The sequence below is a fragment of the Malus sylvestris genome, chromosome 8, assembly GCF_916048215.2.
Source record: "Malus sylvestris chromosome 8, drMalSylv7.2, whole genome shotgun sequence".
NCBI lineage: Eukaryota > Viridiplantae > Streptophyta > Magnoliopsida > Rosales > Rosaceae > Malus > Malus sylvestris.
Window position 1 is genome coordinate 16,383,231 of NC_062267.1, and position 23,948 is coordinate 16,407,178.

The 23,948-nt window shown below is 37.0% G+C and overlaps 2 protein-coding genes across 5 annotated transcripts; both read left to right on the plus strand.

Annotated features, from left to right (window-relative positions):
* The first annotated feature begins 308 nt into the window (after positions 1-308).
* Positions 309-8,962, plus strand: LOC126632116 (ubinuclein-1). Of its 4 annotated transcripts, XM_050302353.1 has the most exons (14): positions 309-868; positions 1,460-1,570; positions 1,685-1,777; positions 1,930-2,006; positions 2,491-2,603; positions 2,697-3,091; positions 4,951-5,050; positions 5,199-5,308; positions 5,458-5,544; positions 6,154-6,279; positions 7,319-7,456; positions 7,564-7,611; positions 8,081-8,182; positions 8,384-8,962. In XM_050302353.1, the coding sequence occupies exons 1-14, from the start codon at positions 635-637 to the stop codon at positions 8,840-8,842; spliced, it is 2,193 nt and encodes a 730-aa protein (XP_050158310.1). In that variant the 5' UTR covers positions 309-634; the 3' UTR covers positions 8,843-8,962. The 4 variants fall into 4 exon arrangements, with proteins under 4 accessions (XP_050158310.1, XP_050158306.1, XP_050158307.1 ...); XM_050302349.1 differs by having other exon boundaries at positions 2,491-3,091; XM_050302350.1 differs by having other exon boundaries at positions 2,491-3,091; positions 5,461-5,544.
* A 10,751-nt stretch (positions 8,963-19,713) lies between these two features.
* LOC126632117 (uncharacterized) lies at positions 19,714-21,758 on the plus strand. The gene is made up of 4 exons (XM_050302354.1): positions 19,714-20,069; positions 20,156-20,286; positions 20,383-20,458; positions 20,542-21,758. The coding sequence occupies exons 1-4, from the start codon at positions 19,823-19,825 to the stop codon at positions 20,850-20,852; spliced, it is 765 nt and encodes a 254-aa protein (XP_050158311.1). The 5' UTR covers positions 19,714-19,822; the 3' UTR covers positions 20,853-21,758.
* The last annotated feature ends 2,190 nt before the right edge of the window (positions 21,759-23,948 follow it).

The following is a 23,948-nucleotide window of genomic DNA, read 5'->3' on the forward strand; positions in this document are numbered from 1 at the left end:
GATTTTTTTTTTCGGTTTGGTCCAGTTCGATTTTTTTTCTATTCATTTTTTTCGGGCTCGGTTCAGTTCGGTTTTCGATTTTTTGAACCCACCCATTATATATAGATTCACAACTCCCCCCAATTTATTACTTTTCCTACTCCAAAATTCCAAATAAGTACACATACATATATATCATTACAACACATCTGGGATTTAACGGATGCGATTTGTCTTTTGATAACCGAACGAAACCGATCCAACGGATCAGATGCTGCAAAAATAAATGTAAAACTTGGCAATCTACAGACGCAGATCAGAGTTCATAGTATGTCCGAGCCGGGTTCGGATCCGGTGTACAGCATCACACCCGTCGGATCCTCTTCCCTCCCTCTTTCTTTCCTTTTCTCGCAACGAAAAAAAGCTAACCCAGAAAAATTTCCCAAGATCCAGTAGAGAAAATTCAGTTAAAATCCGACCCCAAAAAGATTTCCTCTCTTTCTCTATCCCGCCCAATTCCCGTCTCTTTCTCTCTCTAGAGTCAATTTTCTCTCTCTAGGGCTTACCTAGTCCCCAATGTTTCTCCCATCTTAATTTCTCCAAATTCTCGATCCCAATTCTGCCCTAGAATTCTCGACCGGCTTTCGCCACCCCAATGGAGGAAGAGAAGGGCGGCGGCGGCGGCGAATCCTCCAGGCCTTCGTCCAAGTTTGTGAAAGCCGGTGACCGGCAAATGTTCACGGTGGATCTCCGGCCCGGCGAGACCACCATAGTCTCGTGGAGGAAGCTCATGAAGGACACGAACAAGGTCAATGGTGGGCCCTCGACCTCGGCGCCGGAACCTCCTCCTGTCAACGCTCATCCTGCTCTCGAGTCTCGGATAGCTCCGGTGAGGCGCCCTAATTGAAAAGACAGTAACTTTTGTCAATTGCACATTGTGTTTGCTTTGCTGGGTGATTGGGTTTTGTGTTAATTTTCTGTTTGTTAATTGTGATTTGCTCGTTACATGCAGTTTATGTAACCTGATCGTTTGGCAATTGTGAAAATTGTTTGAGGATTATTGCATGAACGACTTACTCGTTCTAGTTTTGTTTTTAGGAGTTGTAACTTCTGTTCCGTTGTTTTGTGGATGCTTAGTTGCTGCTTTAGTCACTGAGAAACTTGTAGCTTGTTTTCGAAGTCTATGAGATTATGACTAGTCTAATATGGGTTGGGAATGTAGGTTCCGTTGTTGCATTCCATGAATGCATTTTTACGAAACTAAGATGCTTACTTTCACTGCATCTTATTTCGATGGATTTAAGTTCGTATCATGAATATCTATCAGATTTTAATGGGACGGTGGAGTGTTGATAGCGATTTGGTTTATAAAAGATATGCACAATCTGCATTTGTACCCCTGAACATGCCGTTTCTTGGACAAGGAGGTGCTTTGGACCACATAGTATGATGGTTTCTTTTTCTTAATTGTGCTTCACAGTTGTTTCAGGTCCAACAACCATCTGGAGATGAAGCAAAAGATGAAGGGAAAGATGAAGCTGCGCCAAATCGTTTTAGCGCTGTTATTGAGAAGATTGAACGCCTATATATGGTATTGTTATTTGTTTATTCATAAATAATGTCAATTTTTGGTTCTTGCTATCAAACATTTCTTCTTGTGTTACATAAAAATGTGTTGTTACAATTCCATTTAAATATATCTCAGGGTAAAGATAGTAGTGATGATGAAGGTCCAAATGATGTTCCTGATGACGATCAGTATGATACCGAAGACTCTTTTATTGATGATGCTGAGTTGGTTGGTATCTCTATCCAATTAATCTTTTGTTTTTTCCTTTTCAATATGTGTTGGCCATCGTGCGGATTTAATTGGTGCCATTTTACTTGTTGAACTAACATTATTTTTATATTTATTTCTTTGATAATGTTCCTTCATTATGTGTTGTGCAGGATGAATATTTTGAAGTTGATAATTCAGCCATAAAACATGATGGATTCTTTGTAAACAGGGGAACGCTGGAGCGCATGTGAATTTCTTTTAATCCTCACCTGATTATGTTTGTGTGTACTTAGCTATATACGTAATTTTATTTATCTTAGTTGCGTGGTCTATACATACAAGACCTTAAATATTATTCACCCATTTCGTTGCATAATTTATGGCCTATTGCAGTCTGGAATACAACAAGCCTTATGTTTAGTAGCTCATAAACGTGATGGTAAAATGATACATAGATACTATTTGAGGAAACTGATCTACTTGTAATTACAGGCTATAGTTATCCTATAGGTACTATTCTGTCCGTTCCCTGGCTGAACAGTGTATCAGCAGTTTCTATTTGTCCTGTGTTAAAAAAAAGTGGACATGGGAAGATATTTTTTGGGTTCACTTACATCAATAGAGGAATTGAGTTTGCCTAAGGAATGAAATTATTTTGAGTTTCATACATAGGTTTTTGACATTGTTGTGTTTTAATTAATTAATTTTTGACATTTTTTTCCTTTTATTAGTAATGTACCTGCTGCATTACCTAACCAACAACCAAAAAAAAGGCGAAGAAAAGAGGCTAAAGGACCTGGGGAAAATGATGACATTCATGTGCCAAATAAACACACAAAAGTTGGTAAGACAGCACCAGCAAAGATTACACCAACACTTGTGAAGAATTCATCTACTCCTACTCAAACCATTACTGGAACCACTGAACACCGTGCAGATGTGAAATTTCAGAATCAGTTGCATGTTTCTGGACCTTCATCAACAAGGAAGTCTACTGAATCCAAAACAGTAATGGACCCTTCTTTTATGAAAGTGTCAGACGGAGATGCTCTTGTACTGCAAGCGGATGTGAAGGATATAGATAAGCAGAAGGCAGGAGTCCTGTTGTCCAAGGACTCAAGTAACAAATTTAAAGATGCTGGTGGATCATGTGATGGTTCATATCAGAGATACCATGACAAAAGTGCTTATGCACAAACCAAACACCAATCTGGGAGAGCATCAAGTAATGTTGATGAGCTGGAATCATCGGTTCGGGCCAGACATAAAAATGGGATTCGTGAGATTCCGGACCTTAATCTCTCAGATGGAAAGTACTCTCTTCCAACAATTGTGAGTATTATTATGCACTAATGTTTTTCTTGTTATTGTATTGGTAATTTGGTATACATCATAAAATGTGCTAGAAGATGTCAAGGGGTGGGTGTCATATGAGTACACAAGTAGACGTAGAGAAAGACAAAAATCTAAGAGGAGCTAAAGGAAACTGGAGTGGAGTCTAGGCACTTGGATGAGTGTGTCCGTGCAAAGAAGGTTAAGGGTGTTTGTTTAGTGCTTTTGTTGTTGATTACTTGTTATGAACCTCCTTTGGAGTGAATATTCATTAAACCAAGTAACAATAAGGTTAATTGCCGTTATTGTCTTTTGCAAATCGCAAAAGTCTTCGAAAAGGTGTACTTGTGAAGTGGCAAATGGTTGGGATGCTAATTGTCCGAGTCGAGGCTCGAGCAGGTGTCCCTGGACTGACATCTCGGATGGTTACCCTCCCTTTCTTCACTCATGCAAATTCGTGGTTGGTAACGGAGAGAGGCTGAGATTCTGGGAGGATGGTTGGTTGGAGGGCGGTCCGTTGAAGGAGCAATTCCCTAGAATATTTTCTTTATCAAGGACAAAAAACCAAAGTATTTCCAATTTGATAGCTTCTTCTTTACAGCCGGTCAGCTGGAATTTAGAGTTTAGGAGAAACCTAAGAGAGTCGGAGATTGAAGAGGTGGCTGGTTTACTGCAGAAGGTGGAGTCCGTACGGCTGTGCCATTCTAGAGAAGACAGGAGAAGATGGAATTTAGAAGGTTCTGGCCAGTTCACTTGCAAATCTTATAACTCTTTCCTTTGCAACAATGATGTTATGCATCAATTTCCCCCTTTCGCTCAGATATGGAAAGCAAAAGTGCCTCCAAAAGTCAAAATCCTTGTGTGGCTAGTGGCGCTCGGGAAGGTTAATACTTGTGATCAAATCCAAAGACGAATGCCTTTTGCTTGCTTCTCCCCCCATTGGTGCACTTTGTGCAAATCTGGGGAGGAAAGCGTCAACCATATTTTCCTCCATTGTCCGTATAGCATTCAACTCTGGTGGAAATTGCTTAAGGAAGCCGGAGCAAGATGGGTCACCCCAAAGGGATGTTTTGAGCTTCTAAGCATTAAGTTCGAAGGCCTAGGGAAAGGGAGGAAAGCCAAAACTTTGTGGGGATCTCTGTTGATGGCCCTCTTCTGGAACATTTGGTTGGAGCGTAATAAAAGAGTCTTTGAGGATTACAAGGGAGTGGGGGTGGAGGACCTTTGGGATAGAGTAAAACACTGGGCAGCCCTTTGGGCTTCGGTTTCAGTGGAGTTTAGAGATTACAATTTCTCTTCTATTTTTAGGGATTTGTTAGCAACAGTTATTTGATTTGGTCTAGCTTTTCCTCTGTTCAATTAGTTTTCTTTAGGGGTCCTTGCTAGTTCTCTTCTAGCTCCAGGTGGATATCTTTTCCACGTGGTTTATTTTTTCTTTTTTGTAATTCTTTCGTTTTATAAAATTCTTTCGTTTCTTTTCAAAAAAAAAAAAAAATACTCCAATCATTCTTTAAGATTTGAGTTTGTTTCCAATCAGGCATGGCATGGACTTTCTGGTTTATTAGCTTCTTTAGACAGTGTAGATGTGTTAGGTAAAAAATTGCTTGTACTAGCCTCATGTTGGCTTGCTTGTACTCAAGGCTTCATCATCTTCCATGTACCCCCAGTCCAGTTCTTGTTTGTACTCATATGTATACAAACACTGAACATTATAGTCTTGTTTGTTGAAGGTATCAGAAATTTGAGAATATCCTTAAAGGTCGTCTTTGTTCCTAATGGATCATCATGTGCATATATCTTAATTTGTACTTTTGTTCTCAATGATGGTAATTTTGATTTCAAACATTAACATTCTGCAGAAACCTTCACATGTGCACAAAAAGGATGGCTCTAGTATAAAGTCAAAAAGTTCAATGCTTGAAAAGGCTATTAGGGAGCTAGAGAAGATGGTAGCTGAATGTAAGTTTTATTATTTCTCTGACATTTTTGTCTGATTATTTGTTCTAAGTGATACATTGGATTTGTTCCAGTTCTCTCTCTCTATTCTTTTTTGATGATGATTTGAGGAAGCTGCTTCAGTAATCTTTTATTCTGTGTGCACTTGCAGCTAGGCCACCTGCTGCGGATAATCAAGAGGGAGATAATTCATCCCAAGCAATTAAAAGGAGATTACCTAGAGAACTAAAGATGAAACTTGCTAAAGTTGCTAGACTAGCGGTATTCAAACTAGCTATTTTGACTGTAACTGTTTAACTCTGTGGTGTTGTGCTTTATTTGAATTGTTGTATTCATAATATTCAATACATACATGCATCTCAACTTGAAACCTGTAATAAATTTAATTATAAATGCTCTTTTTGTTGCAGCAGGCTAGCCATGGGAAAATAACAAAAGAGTTACTTAACCGGCTTATGAGTATTCTTGGTCACTTAATACAGCTCAGAACATTAAAGGTATTACAGTTTGTTTTGAAGAAAACATTGGCTCTCCAATACTTGTTCGTTAATTTTCCCATTGTCAACTATAGGTCATTTCACGTGCAGGACCTGAACTCAAAAGTTATGTTTGCATATTGTTCTGGAACTTAGTGAGAAAAACGCTGTAGTTTGATAAACATATGAACCATCCATACCTAGTTATTACTTTAGTGATGATTCCAGAAGCCAGCATCACTATCATGAATTCTAGGTTATGTGTAGTTCCATTATCGTTGAGCATTGGCTCTTTTATCATTTGAGGATTTGGATAATTTATAAGGTCGCCATAAATTAGTTTCTGTTACAAAAGGAAATCTAACGACAATAACAGTAAAAATAAAAAATAAAAAAATGGATAATTTTTTAGTAACTGTTTAAGAGGTAATTGTTTCTTTTTATATAAGTGATGTTCTTGTGCTCGCTATGGATGAATAATCTGAACAAGATATGACATATACACAGTAATGCTGCTCTTAATGAGTGTGCAGTTGTTTTTATTTCTTTTAGCTATTAAGTATCTTGGCTTCTTGTTTATGAAGAAAATTGATTTGCTATTTATGCTTGTGCAATGTGTTTTTCCTGCAGAGAAACTTAAAGGTCATGATTAGTATGGGTATTTCAGCAAAAAAGGAGAAAGATGAGAGGTTTCAACATGTAAAGAAGGAAGTTATAGATATGATTAAGATAAAGGCCCCATCCTTGGAATCCAAGGTATGTGTTGCAGGTCCTTGCTGCGGTATGGTGTTTAATACGCTGTGTTCTTTTCCTGGGTAAAAGTATTGGAATAACCTATTGACTATGATCATTGTTAAAAGATATATTGGTGTCTGGATGGTATGAAGTCATGTCTGGAATTTTTTTCTTGCTAAAAGTGGTCATCATGTCTTTCACTCAGTGTTCTAAAAAAAGAGCCTTGAGGCGCGCCTAGGCGGCTGTGGAGGCGGGGCGGTATGAAAATGCCTCTGCCCAGCGGCAGTAGGCTTAAACTTGCCTAGACATGGTCGAGGCGCGCCTGAGGCGTGCAGCTTAGGCTTTTTTTTTTTTTTTTTAAGGTTAGGGTTTCTCACCTACGGTTAAGAAATTTTTTATTTGATTGTTGATTATTCTTGTATAATGTTTGATTTCAACTCTGTTGTTGATTATATTTTATATGTATAATATATATTAATAATTTTAGGTCCCATGAGGCTATTTCCTCACCCCTCAAGGCTTTCGCCCAGGTGGGGCTATCCCTGAAATGCCTTGGCTTAGCCTTCGCCTTTTAAAACATTATGGACATTGGTTCAGTTAGTGTTCCCCTTGTTCAGGGGGGCATTTGTTGTGCTAGTTCAGATGACATTCTGTCTTGCTGCTCAATTCTCTTCTCTACATTCGTTGTGTTTAACCTGCATTCCCCAGCTTACTTTCATTGGCTCGTTGCTCATTTGTCTTTATTGCTTTTGACCAAAGTCATCCTACATTACTTGCTCTCATCCTTTCTTCATTGGTACTTAACTAACTTAGTGAAAAATGAAAGTGGATTTTCAGTAACTCGTGTTTTAAGTACTGCCTTATGTGGAAGGTATTTCCTATTTGTTTCGCTGTGAGAAGATGCTGAATAAAGTGTTTTTAATTCGCCTCTCCCCCACCCTCTTATCATAATGGTATCACATCACAGTAATAAGAATAACCTTTTTTGTATGTCAAATAAGTAATTAGAATAACCTTTGTGCATGGATCTAATGCAAAATGCAAACTGTGTTTTTCTCAGGCATTGGAACAACAAGCTGGAGCATCAGATGATTTTCAAGAAACTGCTTCTGGAACAAAAGAGCTTTCAAAAAGAAAATTTAGCATGGATGCTGCATTGGAGGACAAGATTTGTGACCTCTATGACCTTTATGTTGACGTACTAACTCAAGCTTTCAAATTCGTATTGGAAATTTTGTTCCTTGATATTGCAGATAACTTCATTTTTTGTCGTCTTATTCCTTGGTATATATTTCTTGGTTCTAGGGGCTGGATGAAGATGCAGGTCCGCAAATAAGAAAGCTGTATGCCGAGGTACTTCACCTTTTCTGGTTTTATCCCCCTGTTTTGTGATATGTGACATGATGAGAAATACTAGGACTAGGATTTGATGCTTCTTAATGGTGTGTTTTGGCGTTTCCACTTGGATCATATATGCCTTCAATGAGTCCTTCAAAGGAACCTTTAACCAGTGATGGCATGTTTCTCAAAATCTACTTTTATGAAGATTTTGTAATCACTTAAATTCATAGGAAAACTAATGAAAAGGGCTTGAAAACTTTGAGTTTTAATGATAAGGACAAAATAAAGAGTAAAGTGAATAGTACCATGATTGACTTTTTAGTGTAAAAATGTGGTTTTTCGTTAAAGTAAACAGTAACAGGTGCTTTTCGTTAAAGTTCCCTAAATTCATTTAGTTTTATTGATTGTATTCTATTGTTGTTGCTTGGACGTCAGTTGTTTTGTGGATATTTCCTGACTTATTTAGTCTTATGTGATTCAGTTAGCGGCATTGTGGCCTAATGGTTTCATGGACAATCATGGGATCAAACGCGCAATTTGTAGGTCAAAAGAGAGACGGAGGGAGCGATACAGCCGAAATAAAGTGCGTAAAGTTGCACACTCTCTCAACTTATGGTCCAGATTTTTTATGAGCCAATTTTGGAATTAACATCAGTCTGCTGGGTTATATTCTTTATTGTAATGTATCTTGCATATGGGTTTCAATTCCATGCATCAACTGATATAACTTTGATGGAATTAGGTATTTATCTCGACCATTTGTTTGCCAAATTTTTTTCTTCAGGAGCAGGAGAAAATTAGGAGGAAAAAGATGTTGACACCACGAACAGAAGAGACTATTCGAGTTGAGAGGTCAATTACCCAGCAACTATTAATGCAAGAGAGGATGGCAACTGAACAAAACAGTCAGAGCCCGACAAACAAGCCGATATCTGGTACAACAGCAGCCTTGGGGGTACCTGGTCCAATAAACGGTCCTAGCTTTGACAGACTTAAACAAGAGAAGCTCAAGGGAAGTTCAAGCAGTTCCGCAGACGACACACGGGTTGGAGACGGTGCATTGACGAAGAAGAAGACGAAGAGGAAGCCAGAACAAGAATTGGATGAAAGTCGTATCCGCCCGGAGAAATTACCTTCTCAGTCGGGGGAGGAAAGGCACAAGTCCTTAAAGCCGGCGGCCGGGCCGCCCCATAAATCGAACCTCCAGTCCACAGTTGTTCCAAGTGTGGAGCAGTCTAGCTGACATAATATATAGCAGACTAATTAGAAAATTTACTGCATGGTTGGTGCCCTATGATATGATATGATGGATCTGAGATTTGCCTTTTGAATAGAGTGCAAAAAGCTGTGTTTTTAATTTTAATTTTGCAATCTAGTTTTCCACTGTTCTTTCTTTTTCCAATCTTTGGTCCCATCGTTCGGTAAATATAAATTCAAATCGGTAATTTTCGTTTTAATTAGCTAACCATTTGTAGGATTTACTTTGCCTACCTTGGATGGAAATGAAAATGATTCTAATTCTCAACTTTTCACGCATTCACTAAAAGGGGTGTGCTATCCACATCCTATTTTATTTCCCACACACCCTCTTAATTTGCAATCGTCGGATTGATTGAATTAAAAAATATCAAATGACAGAAATTAACAAAGCGTGTGTAAGAAGTAAAAAGGGGTGTGTGGATAACACTCCCCTACTTTGTTTCCAACAGTCCTAGCATTTCGGGCCCAAGACCAAGTTCACACCTAACACGGTCCATTAGACCCTATCTGAACGGCAGAAGACAAATCAATTATAACAAGTTTAGAGTGAAACCGAGTCATAAATGACCCGTCTTTAATCCAAAATAAGACCCAAAAAAAAAAAGTTAATTCTTTTCATCTTAAACTCTCATTCTCCCCAACAACCGCTCGACATTTGAAACTCACTGGACTCCCCACAGCATGTTAAAAACTCAGGCGAAGTTGGTTCAAATTTTTCCAGTCGGTATGACAGAAAATATGTGGTCCTTGCTTCCTTTGGGTCATGTTCAGAGTCCTTGCACAATACTCGACGTCATACTTCATTCCCCAAAGTCATTTTCAAATTTGGTGAGTTTGGAAAATGGAGCTTTAGAAAGGGTGCATTTTTGCTTACCCACATTAAATGTAGTGTATGCTCTCACTACACTTTCTAGGCTGCCATGTGTCATCCCACTCAACTATAGTTAACTTTTGTAATTTATTTTTAAAAAAATTCAAAAATTAAAAACTAAACATAAATAAAAAAAACTCAACAGTCACCAAAGCAACCGCCTATCCCCTAGGCGTCGACCAACCCTTCATCTCTCTTGCTCCCTTTTTTCAGTGTCCCCTCTTTCTTCTCCATTGTTGTTTATTGCATCTTCACCAACGACGGCTCTGCTTGGAGCCATCATGATCAAGTTGTACAGAGAGAAGGAAATTAAAGGCCCTGGAAGCGACGGCTCCACATATAGCACATCGTCTGGTGGGTGGGCCCACACACCACTTACCATCTCCTCTGTCATCATGTTCGAGAACCGCCACGAATCATGCCTCTCTCCCACCTCCACGACATTATTTGGGGCTTGGTGGGCAAACCTTCCCTCAATTTTGTTTTTTTTTTATTCTTTGTTTTGGGGCTGAGGGAAGGTGGAACAATGTCGATGTGGCGGAGGGACAACGAGGGATGGGAGGAAGGAGGATGATAGGGATGAAACTGTTGAGATAAAAATATTAATTAAAAATTAAAAGGTAAATGCTAAAATGACGATTACATAATTATAATAATAAAATATTAATAATAAATGAAAATTTTAATCATGGTCAAGTAAGAGGACACATGGCTGTCTTAGAGGTGTGTGGTGAGCATACATCACAGTTAATGTGGGTGAGAAAAAATGCACCCTAAAATATTAATAATAAATGAAAATTTTAATCAGGGTCAAGTAAGAGGACACATGGCAGTCTTAGAGATGTGTGGTGAGTATACACCATAGTTAATGTGGGTGAGCAAAAATGCACCCACTCTAGAAATAGTGTTTAAGGTTAATTATGCATGTTCATTGATGAAATTAGTTTAAATTGGTGGACATATGTGGATTTTTTGGGAAATTTGGCTGCGGTATTGGGTTTTGAAGTGTTGTTAACGGGTTGTGTATAGGGGCTAAGTCGTTCAGTTTTGTTTTGTTGTTATATTGTTAAGTTGAGATTGATTTGTGTTGATGAAAATCTTCATTCCCCAGAGTCAATTTCAAATTGGTGAGTTTGGAAATTTGAAACGCTAGAATAAATGCTATTTCCGTTAAATTTGATTAATTAATTTAGTGTTTAAGGTTAATAATGCATGTTTGTTGATGAAATTATTTGAAATTGGTGGATATATGTGAAAATTTTATGAAATTTGGGTGGATGTGGGTTTATGAAGTGTTGTTAACAGGATGTGTATAAGCGTTATGTCGTTCATTTTTGTTTTATTTGAGTTATATGTTGAGTTGAGATTGATTTGTCTTGATGAAAAATTCTTTAATCTTATGAATTAACTGGATATTACTTAAGCCATGATGCTTTGTTCACGGTAGATGTATAGTTATGAAAACTTGTTGACAGGTTGTTTAAGGGTATATTTTGTTAACTTTGGTTGTGTAAGGGTAAATTTTGTTGAATTTGGTTATGTTGAATGTTTGTATTGTTATATGTACACGAGCTGGCAACTCATGGGGTTCAACTAGCAACAAAAGAAGAGTATTTGTATATGGGAAGTATTAACAACCTATCCCAAGCCTCCTATGTGCTAGGAGCACTGTTCTAAAAATGCAGCCCTAGGCGGCTGACCACCGCCCCGATTAATGCGTAGGCGTTTGAAAATTAAGAAATGGTGCCTAGACCTGTTGAGGTGTTTGCCTAGCCCGCCCAAACTCGCCTAGGTTGCGACTTACTTAGACAGAAAATAGATAATTTTTATTTTGCATTTTATTTTTTTTAATAAATTGTAAGAGACTTGTTGAATACTTAAGTTAGCGTACATTATATGCTTGTTCCCCATGTTTTCATTATGTTCCAATACTTCATAATATATATATATATATATATATATATGTGTGTGTGTGTGTGTGTGTGTGTGTGTGTGTGTGATTCTATTTTGTAGTTTATGATTGAGTTATATATATTTTAAGTATAAACAGACATTTATTTACACGAAATATAATAGATTTACTTAAATCCACATAGTCTGCCTAGGCGCCCACCTAGGTCCCGCTTAGCCGCCTAGCCGCCTAGGCGCTAGGCCTCAGCCCACCACCTGACTAGCGCTTAGTGTCTTTTAGAACCTTGACTAGGAGTAATGAGTGAGAAGTTTAATGAGGCACAAACATCCTGCTTTGGCCATTTAGAGCATGTTGATGAATTGGCCTTCAGTGGCGAATTGGTGCACGAGTTATCGCTTCGAAGAGTCGTTAATGAAGAAGTCAAAGACCTAGAGGAACTAACCTATTTAATAGAGTGTGAATTTAATCGGTTCACAAAAGACTTTTGCCTCATTATTGAGATTCGATGTGATAAATCCTATGATGTAGAGGTTAAGCCATAATGCATTAGCTTGTGAGGGGGTATTTTCTTGAGAAATTTGGGTTTGTAAGAGAGAGTAGCAAGGGTAAGAGAGAGAAGGACAGAGGTAAAGCCAAGACCGCCTTCAAGAAAGTCAGCAAAAGATATATATGACTTGCAGGGAGATTGAAAATGCATTTAAAGAATGCAAGAACGAGAAGGATGTGTTGAAGTTGTGTTTGGTATACTTTGTTGAGGCTGTGTTAGGGGCAAAGAGTAATGTTGTTGTGAATCTAGACTACCTCCATCTCATGGAAGATATGGATAGGCTCAACAATTTTGTATGAATGCCATTTTCTTTGAATAACTTCAAGACAACCTCTCTTTCGCTACTTCTAGGATAGGTAGAGAAAGAGTTGATGGTGAGGGTGAGGGAGATGAGGAGGAGGAAGACGAAGGGAGGGGAAGCAAGATGGATGGGGCAACAATTTGGGTGGGGCTGTAAAGGGTTTACCTATGCTTTTCATGAAATATGTGTTGCTTTTGTTGCTACTATTGGTTTTATTACTGTGATTGAGTACTAATCGAGCAATACGTGCAGGTGTGGGCGTACAAAAAAATTCCCCAACCGGAGAAGTCATTACGTTACTGTTAAATAAATATTTGGTAGCCACCCCGCAGCTTTTTCGGTGGAAGATAAAAAAGAAGCAACTGAAGTTATATATAATTGAGAGCTGAGAGGTATCACTGTCTATGAATTTTTTAAATGTTGTAAATATTTGTGAATATTTTAGTATGAATATGTGTGAGAAATGTAATTTTGATAAATGGTGTTAATTTGCAAATTGTTAGGATTCGAGAGGTTGTCCTAACGGAAGTGGAGAGGAACCAAGTATACTGGACATGGACTAATGATGATTATGTTTTGATGCTGGACAACTTCACTCTGACATGTATGATGTCAATGAGTTGAAAATGCAGATAGAGGAGTTGAAGGTATATGTGGTGTGATTAGCCCATGAGAATGACATTTCTGAGACGACAACATTCAAGAAGTTGGAAGAGTTAACCAAGTTGGTCGAGTATTTAAGGATGGAAGTTAAGACAAAACCTGTAGAGGAAGAAGAAGAGGTTGTACATGAGAATGAAGATGTAGAAGATGATGGTGAAAAAGATGGTGATAAAAAAGATGATGTGGAAGAAAGGGAGGAACAAGCAGAGGGTGAGGATGAGAATGAAGAGGAGCAAGAAATGAAGGAAAAGGGAGGAACCCGAGGGATCGTGAGGGAAGAGATTATGAAAGTTGTGGGGGAAGAGGCCTTGAAGGTGGTTCGAGGGATTGTTGATTGGGACAATCCCTTAAGTGTATGTGCCAATCTATTTGTTTTGGCTGGAGAACCAGTACCGGATTGCAAAAGAAGATGTCAATGGTTCCTATACCGATGATGAGGTGGTTATATTCACACTTGTGGGCGAGCATTTGGGAACCAAAATAAGGTTAGGTACACAAAGGCAACGACGAAGAAAGGTCATAAATAGAATAGGAAAGTGGTAGATCATACTACGGTGATCTTTAATGTGACCAAGTGCCCAAACTCCATGTTGGTGAGCCATTGGAGGATGTTGTGCAGAGAATTGCCTTACTTAAAGCCATAGACAAAAAGTGCTTGCTTGATGCTGTGGAACATTTCTTTCACTTCAAGATGGTGAAGGAGAATGACAAGGAGTAAATTACTCTTAAAAGTTTAGTTTTTATTTATGCATGAAAGTTTTTGAGTAATTGAATACAATGATGAACCTTTATGATTTTGTTACTTTGTTAGTCTGGTTGCCCCGTTGGATATTAGGACGGATGGAGACACTGATTTTTGGAGGCAACTCCTTGAGCTGCAAGGCGGGCTATCCACCAATGTAAGTAACTAAACCATATTTGTTTTGGAGTGATTGTATTAAGTTGGGATTGTATTGTTGTGAATGTGTAATTTAAAATTTCCTTATGACAACACATCCACTTGCAGCTGTTTCTTCTGAGGAAGCATCAACACGAGCTTCACATCGTACGACCAGTGTTGATTACCAGCACCAATGACTATTTTCTGGTAATGTATCAAACTAAATTTCTCTCCTATTATTGAAAGCTTTTGCACTTTTGATATTGAGTGTGTTATCGTATCGATGAATAATGCTATATGTTGTTTGATTTATTGTTGATGAGGGCAACTATATGTTTTACAATTGTGAATGGCCTTATTATATATGTTGCCATGCGTCGATGGCAACTGCAAGAGAATAAAGAGGTAGGAAAGGCTATGTTTTTAAAGGATTTGAGCTGGTGTTGTTAAACAGTGAAGGGGGAGAGGTTGGAAGACCCGGTTTTACGCACGCGCTTGTCAGCTCACAATTATTGGATTCTGTTCGCATGAAAGGTCTATACGCCTTAGAAATGTCCCTTTTTAGGTTGGGCCTTGTGCCTATAGGCCCACTAGTGTACCAAAAAGAGAAAAAAAAAACTGAAAATTGACTAATGCAAAATTAAATGTTAACAACATACAAATTAAATTTGTTATAAATAGGCAAAAGTTAGAGAGATAACCTTTCTAAGGACATGAGCGAAGCAGGTGCAAAATATCACATTATAAGTTTAGTAGCTATAACACAAAAGTATTGTAGAGGAAGTGAGAGATACTGATATTATTTCTCTTGCTTTCTTTTGCAGTGTTTTCGTAATGTACATCTCAATAGCATACGGAGTGCTCTATTTATAGAGCAACTCCCGTGATATACAAATGAGAGAATCATTGCTTCTTTTGACAATATCATACCTCCACTACTAATTCACTATTCTAAGGTCTTCATTCCTTTGAATGGGTATTCACCACTAATTTCTACAACACTTCCCCTTGGATGCCCACATATCAACATCAGTTGCCTCGTTAAAACCTTGCTCAGAAAAACCCAGTGGGAAAAAACCAAAGCAAAGGAAAAAGAGTACAACTTTATCTGGATTGTTGATATAGTGTTAAGCAGTGAAGAAAATATCGATAATATCGGCGAAATATCGCCGATATTATCGTTTTTTTTGGACCCCGATATTTTATTAACTATCCAACTTGTTTTCGGCAGAATATCGCGATATTATCGATATTATCGATAATATCGCGATATTTTCGAAACTATCGCGATATTTGGTATGGACTCATCGGAGAACACAGCCGGAGCAAATAATCCGAACCCCTAAATCCCCAAATTCTAATTCAAAGCAAATGAACTGAATCTACAATACAGGAATCCCTAAAATCGATTTCAGTACAAAAATCAACATGCAGAAAAATCGCAATCTGTACAAAAATTGTAATTTACAAGCCGAGAAGAACGCCGGAGCAAATTAACCGAATCCCTAAATCCCCAAATTCGAATTCAAAGCAAATGAACTAAATCCCTAATTCCTAAATCCTTAAAATCGATTTCAGTACAAAAATCAAGCAACATGCAGAAAAATCGCAATCTGTACAAAAATAGAAACCCTAATTCCTAAATCCCTAAAATCGATTTCAGTACAACAAAGGTGCAACATGCAGAAAAATTGAAATCTGTACAAAAATTTAAAGTAAAAGCCGAGAAGAAGAGAAGTAGGAGCCTGGGAACATCGTCTTCCTCACGAATCCAAGACGGCTGGGACAACGTCGTGCTCCTCAGTGGTGTTGACGGCTGGGACTACGATGATTTCCGGTCGATCTCCATGGATCAAGGTGGTTTAGAAGGCGGTTATCGAGTGGTGTCGACGGCTGGGTTGAGGGCGGGTGAGATGGGAGGAGCAGAGGGAGACACGGAGACACGGACGAGGAGGATCGAGATATGGATCGAGATTCGAGAGATGATGTCTCTGTGTGTGTGTGGAAGAACTGGAGAAGGGGGAAGGGAGGGAGAAGACTGAGAAGTTCTCAGTGAGAACGAAGGCTCAGACCTCAGAGAGAGAGAAGAGAGAAGAGAGAGATTGAGAGGATTCGAGAATATGGTAGTGGGAAATGAATGATCGAGAGAGAGACTGAGCTCCGTGTGTGGTGTACGTGTGTGGTGTGCGTGTGTGGTGTGGTGTGGGGGGTCTCGAAGTGTGTGTGTGGTGGAGTGTGAGTTCTTCACTCTTTTTTACTGTCTGAGTGGTGGCGTGTAAGAAAAAAAAAGCATCCGATGCTCCAAATTATTCAAAACCAAATCATTCCAAGCCTATGTCTAGCTCTCTGATCCAATGATCCAAATAACTTTTTGCAATTTCAGAACATGGACAACAAATAATACTGCTTTCATAATGAAATCGTGTGACAGTCAGTAAGAGTCTTTCACATGCAAAACAGTGTCAATGTCTGTTATATACTTACATTCTTTCACCCAGTGGAGTATCAGAAGCATTCACAGAAATTTCGTTTCTTCTTCTTCCCATACCATTTTCAAAACCATTCCAGATTCTTTCCAAAACTTGAACACAAAGGCTTCCATATTTAAGGTAAGTTTACAAACTTAAATTTATATTATTGTAATTTATACAACAACAAATAAATTTGTGTGGACTCGTATGTTAATTTTTTTAAGTAATTAATACTTGCATGTTAATTTTTGTAAGTAATTAAGTAATGTTAATGTTAATTGTTTTAAGTAATTAAGTAATGTTGTATAATTATTCCCTAGGATAATTTTAATATGTTTAATGTTATTTATTATTTTATTTTCCTTACCATTTTCAAAGTCATTCTAGATCCATTCCAAAGCTTGAACACAAAGGCTTCCATATTTAAGGTAAGTTTACAAACTTAAATTTATATTATTGTAATTTATACAACAACAAATAAATTTGTGTGGACTCGTATGTTAATCTTTTTAAGTAATTAATACTTGCATGTTAATTTTTGTAAGTAATTAAGTAATGTTAATGTTAATTGTTTTAAGTAATTAAGTAATGTTGTATAATTATTCCCTAGGATAATTTTAATATGTTTAATATTATTTATTATTTTATTTCCCTTACCATTTTCATTATCAAATTGGATTATTATTCATTAATATTAGGTTTTTTTTATTATCAAATTGGATTATTATTCTTTAATATTAGATTTTTTTATTATCAAATTGGATTATTATTCATTAATATTAGGTTTTTTTTATTATCAAATTGGATTATTATTCTTTAATATTAGATTTTTTATTATCAAATTGGATTATTATTCATTAATATTAGGTTTTTTTATTATCAAATTGGATTATTATTCTTTTATATTAGGAAATTTTTTTATCAAATTGGTGGATTATTCATTAAATTGGATTATTATCAAATTGGATTATTATTCATTAAATTGGATTATTATTAATCACCATGTTTTATATTAGGATTATTTTTTTTATCAAATTGGTGGATTATTCATTAAATTGGATTATTATCAAATTGGATTATTATTATCAAATTGGATTATTATTCATCACCATGTTTTATATTAGGATTATTTTTTTATCAAATTGGTGGATTATTCATTAAATTGGATTATTATCAAATTGGATTATTATTATCAAATTGGATTATTATTCATCACCATGTTTTATATTAGGATTTTTTTTTATCAAATTGGTGGATTATTCATTAAATTGGATTATTATTCATCACCATGTTTTATATTAGGATTTTTTTTTTTATCAAATTGGTGGATTATTCATTAAATTGGATTATTATTCATCACCATGTTTTATATTAGGATTATTTTTTTTATCAAATTGGTGGATTATTCATTAAATTGGATTATTATCAAATTAGATTATTATTCATTAAATTGGATTATTATTCATCACCATGTTTTATATTAGGATTTTTTTTTTATCAAATTGGTGGATTATTCATTAAATTGGATTATTATCAAATTGGATTATTATCAAATTGGATTATTATTATCAAATTGGATTATTATTCATCACCATGTTTTATATTAGGATTATTTTTTTTATCAAATTGGTGGATTATTCATTAAATTGGATTATTATCAAATTGGATTATTATTCATCACCATGTTTTATATTAGGATTTTTTTTTTATCAAATTGGATTATTATTCATTAAATTGAATTATTATCAAATTGGATTATTATTCATTAATATTAGGTTTTATTATTCCATATTATTTGTATAATTACTTAAATTTTTACAATCATTTTCTTTACTTTGTATTTAATTCTTCTGTAGAATAACTTTATTATTTAGGTTCTCTTATTTTTATCAAAAAATAATTGTCTAATTTTCATGAAAAATAAATATAGGTACGTTTAAGATGTCCAGTAAACGTGATCCAGCTTGGGAACATGGAGACCCAATAGACGGAAACAAACATGGCACAATTTGCAAATATTGTGGTCGGGTAATGAAGAGTGGTGGAGTGACACGACTGAAGTATCATCTTAGTGGATTAGATCCATAAAAAAATGTCCAACGATGCGATAATGTCCCCCCAGAAGTGAAGGCATTCATCAGCACATTATTAAAAAATAAAAAACAGCAGAAGGAAAAGATAACACAGGGAATGGAAAATATTCGAGCTGGGCTACGGGGAGAAGTCTATGGCCAAGCGGTTGACAGTGATGATGATGACGATGAGGACGAATGTGATGATGACATGGGACCTGAAGAACGACGCAGTTTGAAACAAGCATTACGTGCCTCCAAACAGTCAGCATGGGAAAGAGAACACCTTCATAAAATTCCTAATAGGGGACAAGGTTCCGGGACAAGTGGTGGTGCACAAATGAGACGGGGAGGCAGTCTTAGAGAATCACAACCAACACCACCAATAGCCCCAAGTTTATATAAGTCATCCAACGCACGTCAAAAGAGTGTTTGAAGTTATTTCAAAGGAGGTGATGTGAAGGAGGGAATGGGGCGTCTAATTAGCAAGTTCTTTATCTATGAAAATGTCCCTGCTGCGAAGGCATCATCACATCATTTCAAAAATATGGTAGTGGGATGTCAACATGCCGGTGTTGGAGTACAACCTCCCACTCCCTATGAGATAAGAAACAAATATTTGGATATGGAGTATAAAGACATTGGCGATTATGTTAACAAGTTGAGGTCAAAGTGGGAAACTAATGGTTGCACAATCATGTGTGACGGATGGACCGGCCCGACCAGATTATCTATCATCAACTTCATGGTATACTCCAAGGGAAAGATAATTTTTTTGAAGTCTGTTGATGCTTCAGACCATATAAAGAATTACAAGTATATTTACAAATTATTGAGGGATGTAATCATGGAGGTGGGAGAGCATAATGTTGTCCAAGTCGTGACCGACAACGGTTCTGCATTTGTCAAAGCTGAAAAAAAGTTAATGAAGCATCATAATGTGTTTTGGACATCATGTGCAGCACATTGTATTGATCTCATGTTTGAGGCAATGGGGAAGAGAGAGAATGTTGCTACTGTGGTCAAAAGAGCTAGAACGATCACAAATTATATTTACAATCACGGTTGGTTGTTGGCAAAGATGCGTGAATTTTACAGAGGAGAAATTATTCGTCCAGCTACCACTCAATTCGCCACCAACTATATTGCATTAAACAGCCTACTCAAGAAGAAAGCAGGGTTGAAGCAACTATTCACTAGTGACGATTGGGCCAACCACAATTTCAGCCGCTCAAATACAGGTCGTATGGTGGAAAGTATAGTGCTTGATCATGCTTTTTGGACTCAAACAGAACATGTGTGTCAAGTGTTTGAACCTCTTTACAAAGTTTTACGGATCGTTGACACAGAAGTGTATCCTACTATGGGGGCAGTATATGAGTTGATGCGTGTAGTGAAGGATGAATTGGAAAGAAAACATGGTGCAAGGTGGGTCATAAAAATAATTGAAGACCGATGGTATAAAACATTATACCACGATTTGAATGCAGCAGGTATAAATTATGTCATAATTTGCAATTCATTTCTTTAGTTGCATAAGTATTATTTCTCTTATTAGAGTATGTGTTTCTTTGAACAGCATATTATTTGAATCCCCGATACCAATACAGACCCGGTGTTGGAGATGATGGTGACCTTATACGTGCTGTACATAATGTATACTCTAAATTAGACCCTGCATCACCAGCAGTTGGCCAATTTGGAAATGAGGTACACAATTACTTAATTTATAATAATTACTTTGTTGGATTAAACTAACAAATTATAAATTTGTTGGATTAAACTAACACAATTTATTGTATTCAGCTAACATGGTTTAAAGATGCAAGAAGAACATTTGGAGAACCAACATCAGTTGCTGCTCGAACAAATATGTCTCCTAGTGAGTATAAACATATTTCACTATAAGTTTATAATAGAATTTGTTGGAGTTATTAGGCTTATCAACATTATTTTTCATTGCAGCTGAATGGTGGATCATGTATGGGACCGATGCACCAACTGTGAGAAAGTTAGCAATAAAAGTATTATCACAAACAGCTTCCTCATCTGCTTGTGAAAGAAATTGGAGCACATTTGCACTCATACACACAAAGCAAAGAAATAAGTTGGCTCATAGTAGCTTGGAAAAATTAGTTTATTGCTACTACAACATGAAGCTTCAAATTCGAGATAAGGAAGCAGAAATCGATCATGTCGACCGTGGTGACCCACTAGATGTGTTTGATATTGTTGGTGAAGATGATGATACAGAGGGTAACCAACTTTTTCAATGAATTAGACCTCTTCATTTAGATGATGATGAAGGCAACCCAGCTCCCAGAGTTGCTGAAGAAGCACGTAATGAAGGGATAAATGTAGAAAGAGTATTAGAGGAGGAGGTGGGATCTAGCAGCTCTGACTCTTTCGAAGAACTTTTGCACCCAAGACCAAGAAACACTGGAATTCCACCTTCTTCCAATCCTACACAACCACAACATCGTGCTCATACTAATGATAGCTCTAGTACAAGATCAGGAGACTCACCTACCACCGGAGGTGGGAATGATGAAGGACATAGTGGAGCTGGAGGTAGTGGAGTTGGAGGTAGTGGTGGTGGATATGGAAACTATTATGGACCACCACCTCCCGGATATATGAGCCCCTTCACTGGTGAGGCAAACTTCACGCATGCAACACAGGATGATGACCATGGCAGTAGGCGGGCAGGACCAGGAATTGGTGCCATAGGGAAGGACTATACTCGCAGAGAAAGAGGCAAGGGGATTTTGTCAAGTCAAGAAGATGACTCGTTATCTAGAACTTCAGACTCTGTTGGATTGGGAAGTAGTAACTATGGTTATACTCATAACCAACCATTTCCCTACCCTTCATATCCCATTCCTGTTGGGATGGAATCGAGCGACTCATGGAAACAATCCCAGCCTCAATCTTCAAATGATTTTTCTTATGGACAACCTCAACCAATCTCGGATCCATATGGGTGGCATATTAACAATTACATGCAAAACTATTTTGGGGATTTATCATTTGATAACTACTCTTCACAATACACTCATTCTACACATAAAGATGATGAAGATAGTGAAAAATTTGAACCTCATAGGAACTCTATGTGGTACTAAAGTGTAAAATATTGTACTAATTCATTATATATAAATGATTATGGTGTGTTTAGACTTCTTTCATTAATTACTACATATTTTCTACACTCACAATATTTGTCAGATCGCTATATAATCAACTTGATAATGTTAAATCCATCATGCAATGCATTTCCTTCCAATTTTTTGTGATAAACTAATAGATAATTGACTAAATAAACATCCTACAAAGTGTCAATAAAAATTTCCAAGTTTTTCTTACAATTTCCGTGGTTTCCATGTAATTTTTATCGATATCGATATTTTACCGATATTTCCGTCGATATTTCCGTGTTTTCGGACTACCGATATTTCCGATATTACCGATATTTTCTTCCTTGGTGTTAAGTATGCTTATGTTGCCTCGTTAAAACCTTGATAGGAAAAACCCACTGGGAAAAATCCTAGTCGAAGGAAAAAGAGTACAACAAGCATGTATCATGAATGCTCCCCCTGATATTTATCTCCCCTTGATTCCGCATTCTTCAAATTTAGCTGATAGGTAAGTCGACGTAATCCGATACTCTGCACTAACTTTTGAAATGTGCACTTTGGTAGAGACTTGGTGATCAGGTCTGCCAGATTTTCATTGGAACGGATTTGTCTGACTTCAATAACTTTAGCCTTCTCAAGTTCATATGCATTGAAAAACTTTGGAGATATGTGTTTAGTCTTATCGCCATTAATGAATCCTTCCTTCATTTGGGCAACACAGGCTGCATTATCTTCATGGATGACAATTAGATTGTCTATCTTCGAAGGTAGACCACATGAATTCTGGATATGATGGATCATTGATCTTAACCATTCACGACTTACTTCATGTAAAACAAGTATTTTTGAGTGATTTGAAGATGTAGCAACTAATGTTTGCTTTGTTGAGCGCCATGAGATTGCTGTAACTCCATTCTTGAACACATATCCAGTTTGTGAGCGAACTTTATGCAGATCAGAGAGGAAACCAGCATCTGCATATCCAACAAGGATTTGGTCATTTGTGGATTTCTCTAAGTATAAGAGACCCATGTCTGCTGTCCCACGAAGGTATCGCAAAACATCTTTGACTCTTTTCTAATGACTAATTGTTGGAGCAGAGCTATATCTTGCTAACAAATTAACTGAAAAAGCTATATCTGGTCTAGTGCATTGTGCTAAATACAATAAAGCACCTATTGCACTCATATATGGTACTTATGGACCAAGGGCTGTTTCATCATCTTCTTTTGGACGGAATGGATCTTTCTTAATGTCCAAAGAATGAACGACCATTGGTATGCTGAGTGGATAAGCCTTGTCCATGCCAAATTGCTTCAGAATTTTTTCAATGTAAGCTGATTGGTGGACCAAAATTCCATTAACACAGTGCTCGATCTGCAGGTTGAGACAATATTTTGTTTTCCCAAGGTCTTTCATTTCGAATTCGCTTTTCAGATATTCAATAGTTTTATTGAGCTCTTTAGGAGTTCCAACTAGGTTCATATCATCAACATATACTGCCACTATAGCAAATCCATAATTGGATTTCTTAATGAACACACAAGGGCAAATGACATTGTTGATATATCCTTCTTTGATCAAATATTCACTAAGACAATTATACCACATTCGTCTAGATTGTTTCAGCCCATACAATGATCGCCTTAATTTGATCGAGAGCATACCTTGTGGTTTGTTAGTTGCTTCAGGCAACTTAAGTCCTTCTGGGACCTTCATGTATATGTCAGTATCTAATTTTCCATATAGATACGCAATGATGACATCCATAAGTCGCATGTCAAGCTTTTCTGAAACCACTAAACTTATTAAGTAACGGAACGTAATTGCGTCCATTACAGGAGAATATGTCTCCTCATAATCAATTCTAGGTCTTTGTGAAAAGCCTTGTGCAACGAGTCGAGCTTTGTATCTTGCAATCTCATTTTTCTCATTGCGTTTTTTTTGTGAATACCCATTTGTAACCCATGGGATTTACATCAGGCGGTGTTTGGACTGCCGGTCCAAAAACATTTCGCCTTTCCAAGGAATTTAATTCTGCCTGGATTGCATCTTTCCACTTAGGCCAATCTTGTCTCTGTTTGCATTCATCAACGGAGCGGGGCTCAATATCATCACTTAATATGATTTCAGTGGCAACGAATGCAAATGTTGGAAATGTGCCCTAAAACCAATCATATGATGATACTTTACGGACATTTCACATGTTAAACTAATCTAGTTTAATGTCAAGGG

What these genes read in the sequence shown, in the direction of transcription:
- LOC126632117 (XM_050302354.1), top strand. Translation starts at nt 19,823, where the DNA reads ATGGTGGAAAGTATAGTGCTTGATCATGCTTTTTGGACTCAAACAGAA. An exon ending in CCACGATTTGAATGCAGCAG is followed by an intron (nt 20,070 to 20,155) that starts GTATAAATTATG and finishes TTCTTTGAACAG; the next exon opens with CATATTATTTGAATCCCCGA. An exon ending in TTGGCCAATTTGGAAATGAG is followed by an intron (nt 20,287 to 20,382) that starts GTACACAATTAC and finishes TATTGTATTCAG; the next exon opens with CTAACATGGTTTAAAGATGC.
- LOC126632116 (XM_050302349.1), top strand. Translation starts at nt 635, where the DNA reads ATGGAGGAAGAGAAGGGCGGCGGCGGCGGCGAATCCTCCAGGCCTTCG. An exon ending in TCGAGTCTCGGATAGCTCCG is followed by an intron (nt 869 to 1,459) that starts GTGAGGCGCCCT and finishes TGTGCTTCACAG; the next exon opens with TTGTTTCAGGTCCAACAACC. An exon ending in AGATTGAACGCCTATATATG is followed by an intron (nt 1,571 to 1,684) that starts GTATTGTTATTT and finishes AATATATCTCAG; the next exon opens with GGTAAAGATAGTAGTGATGA.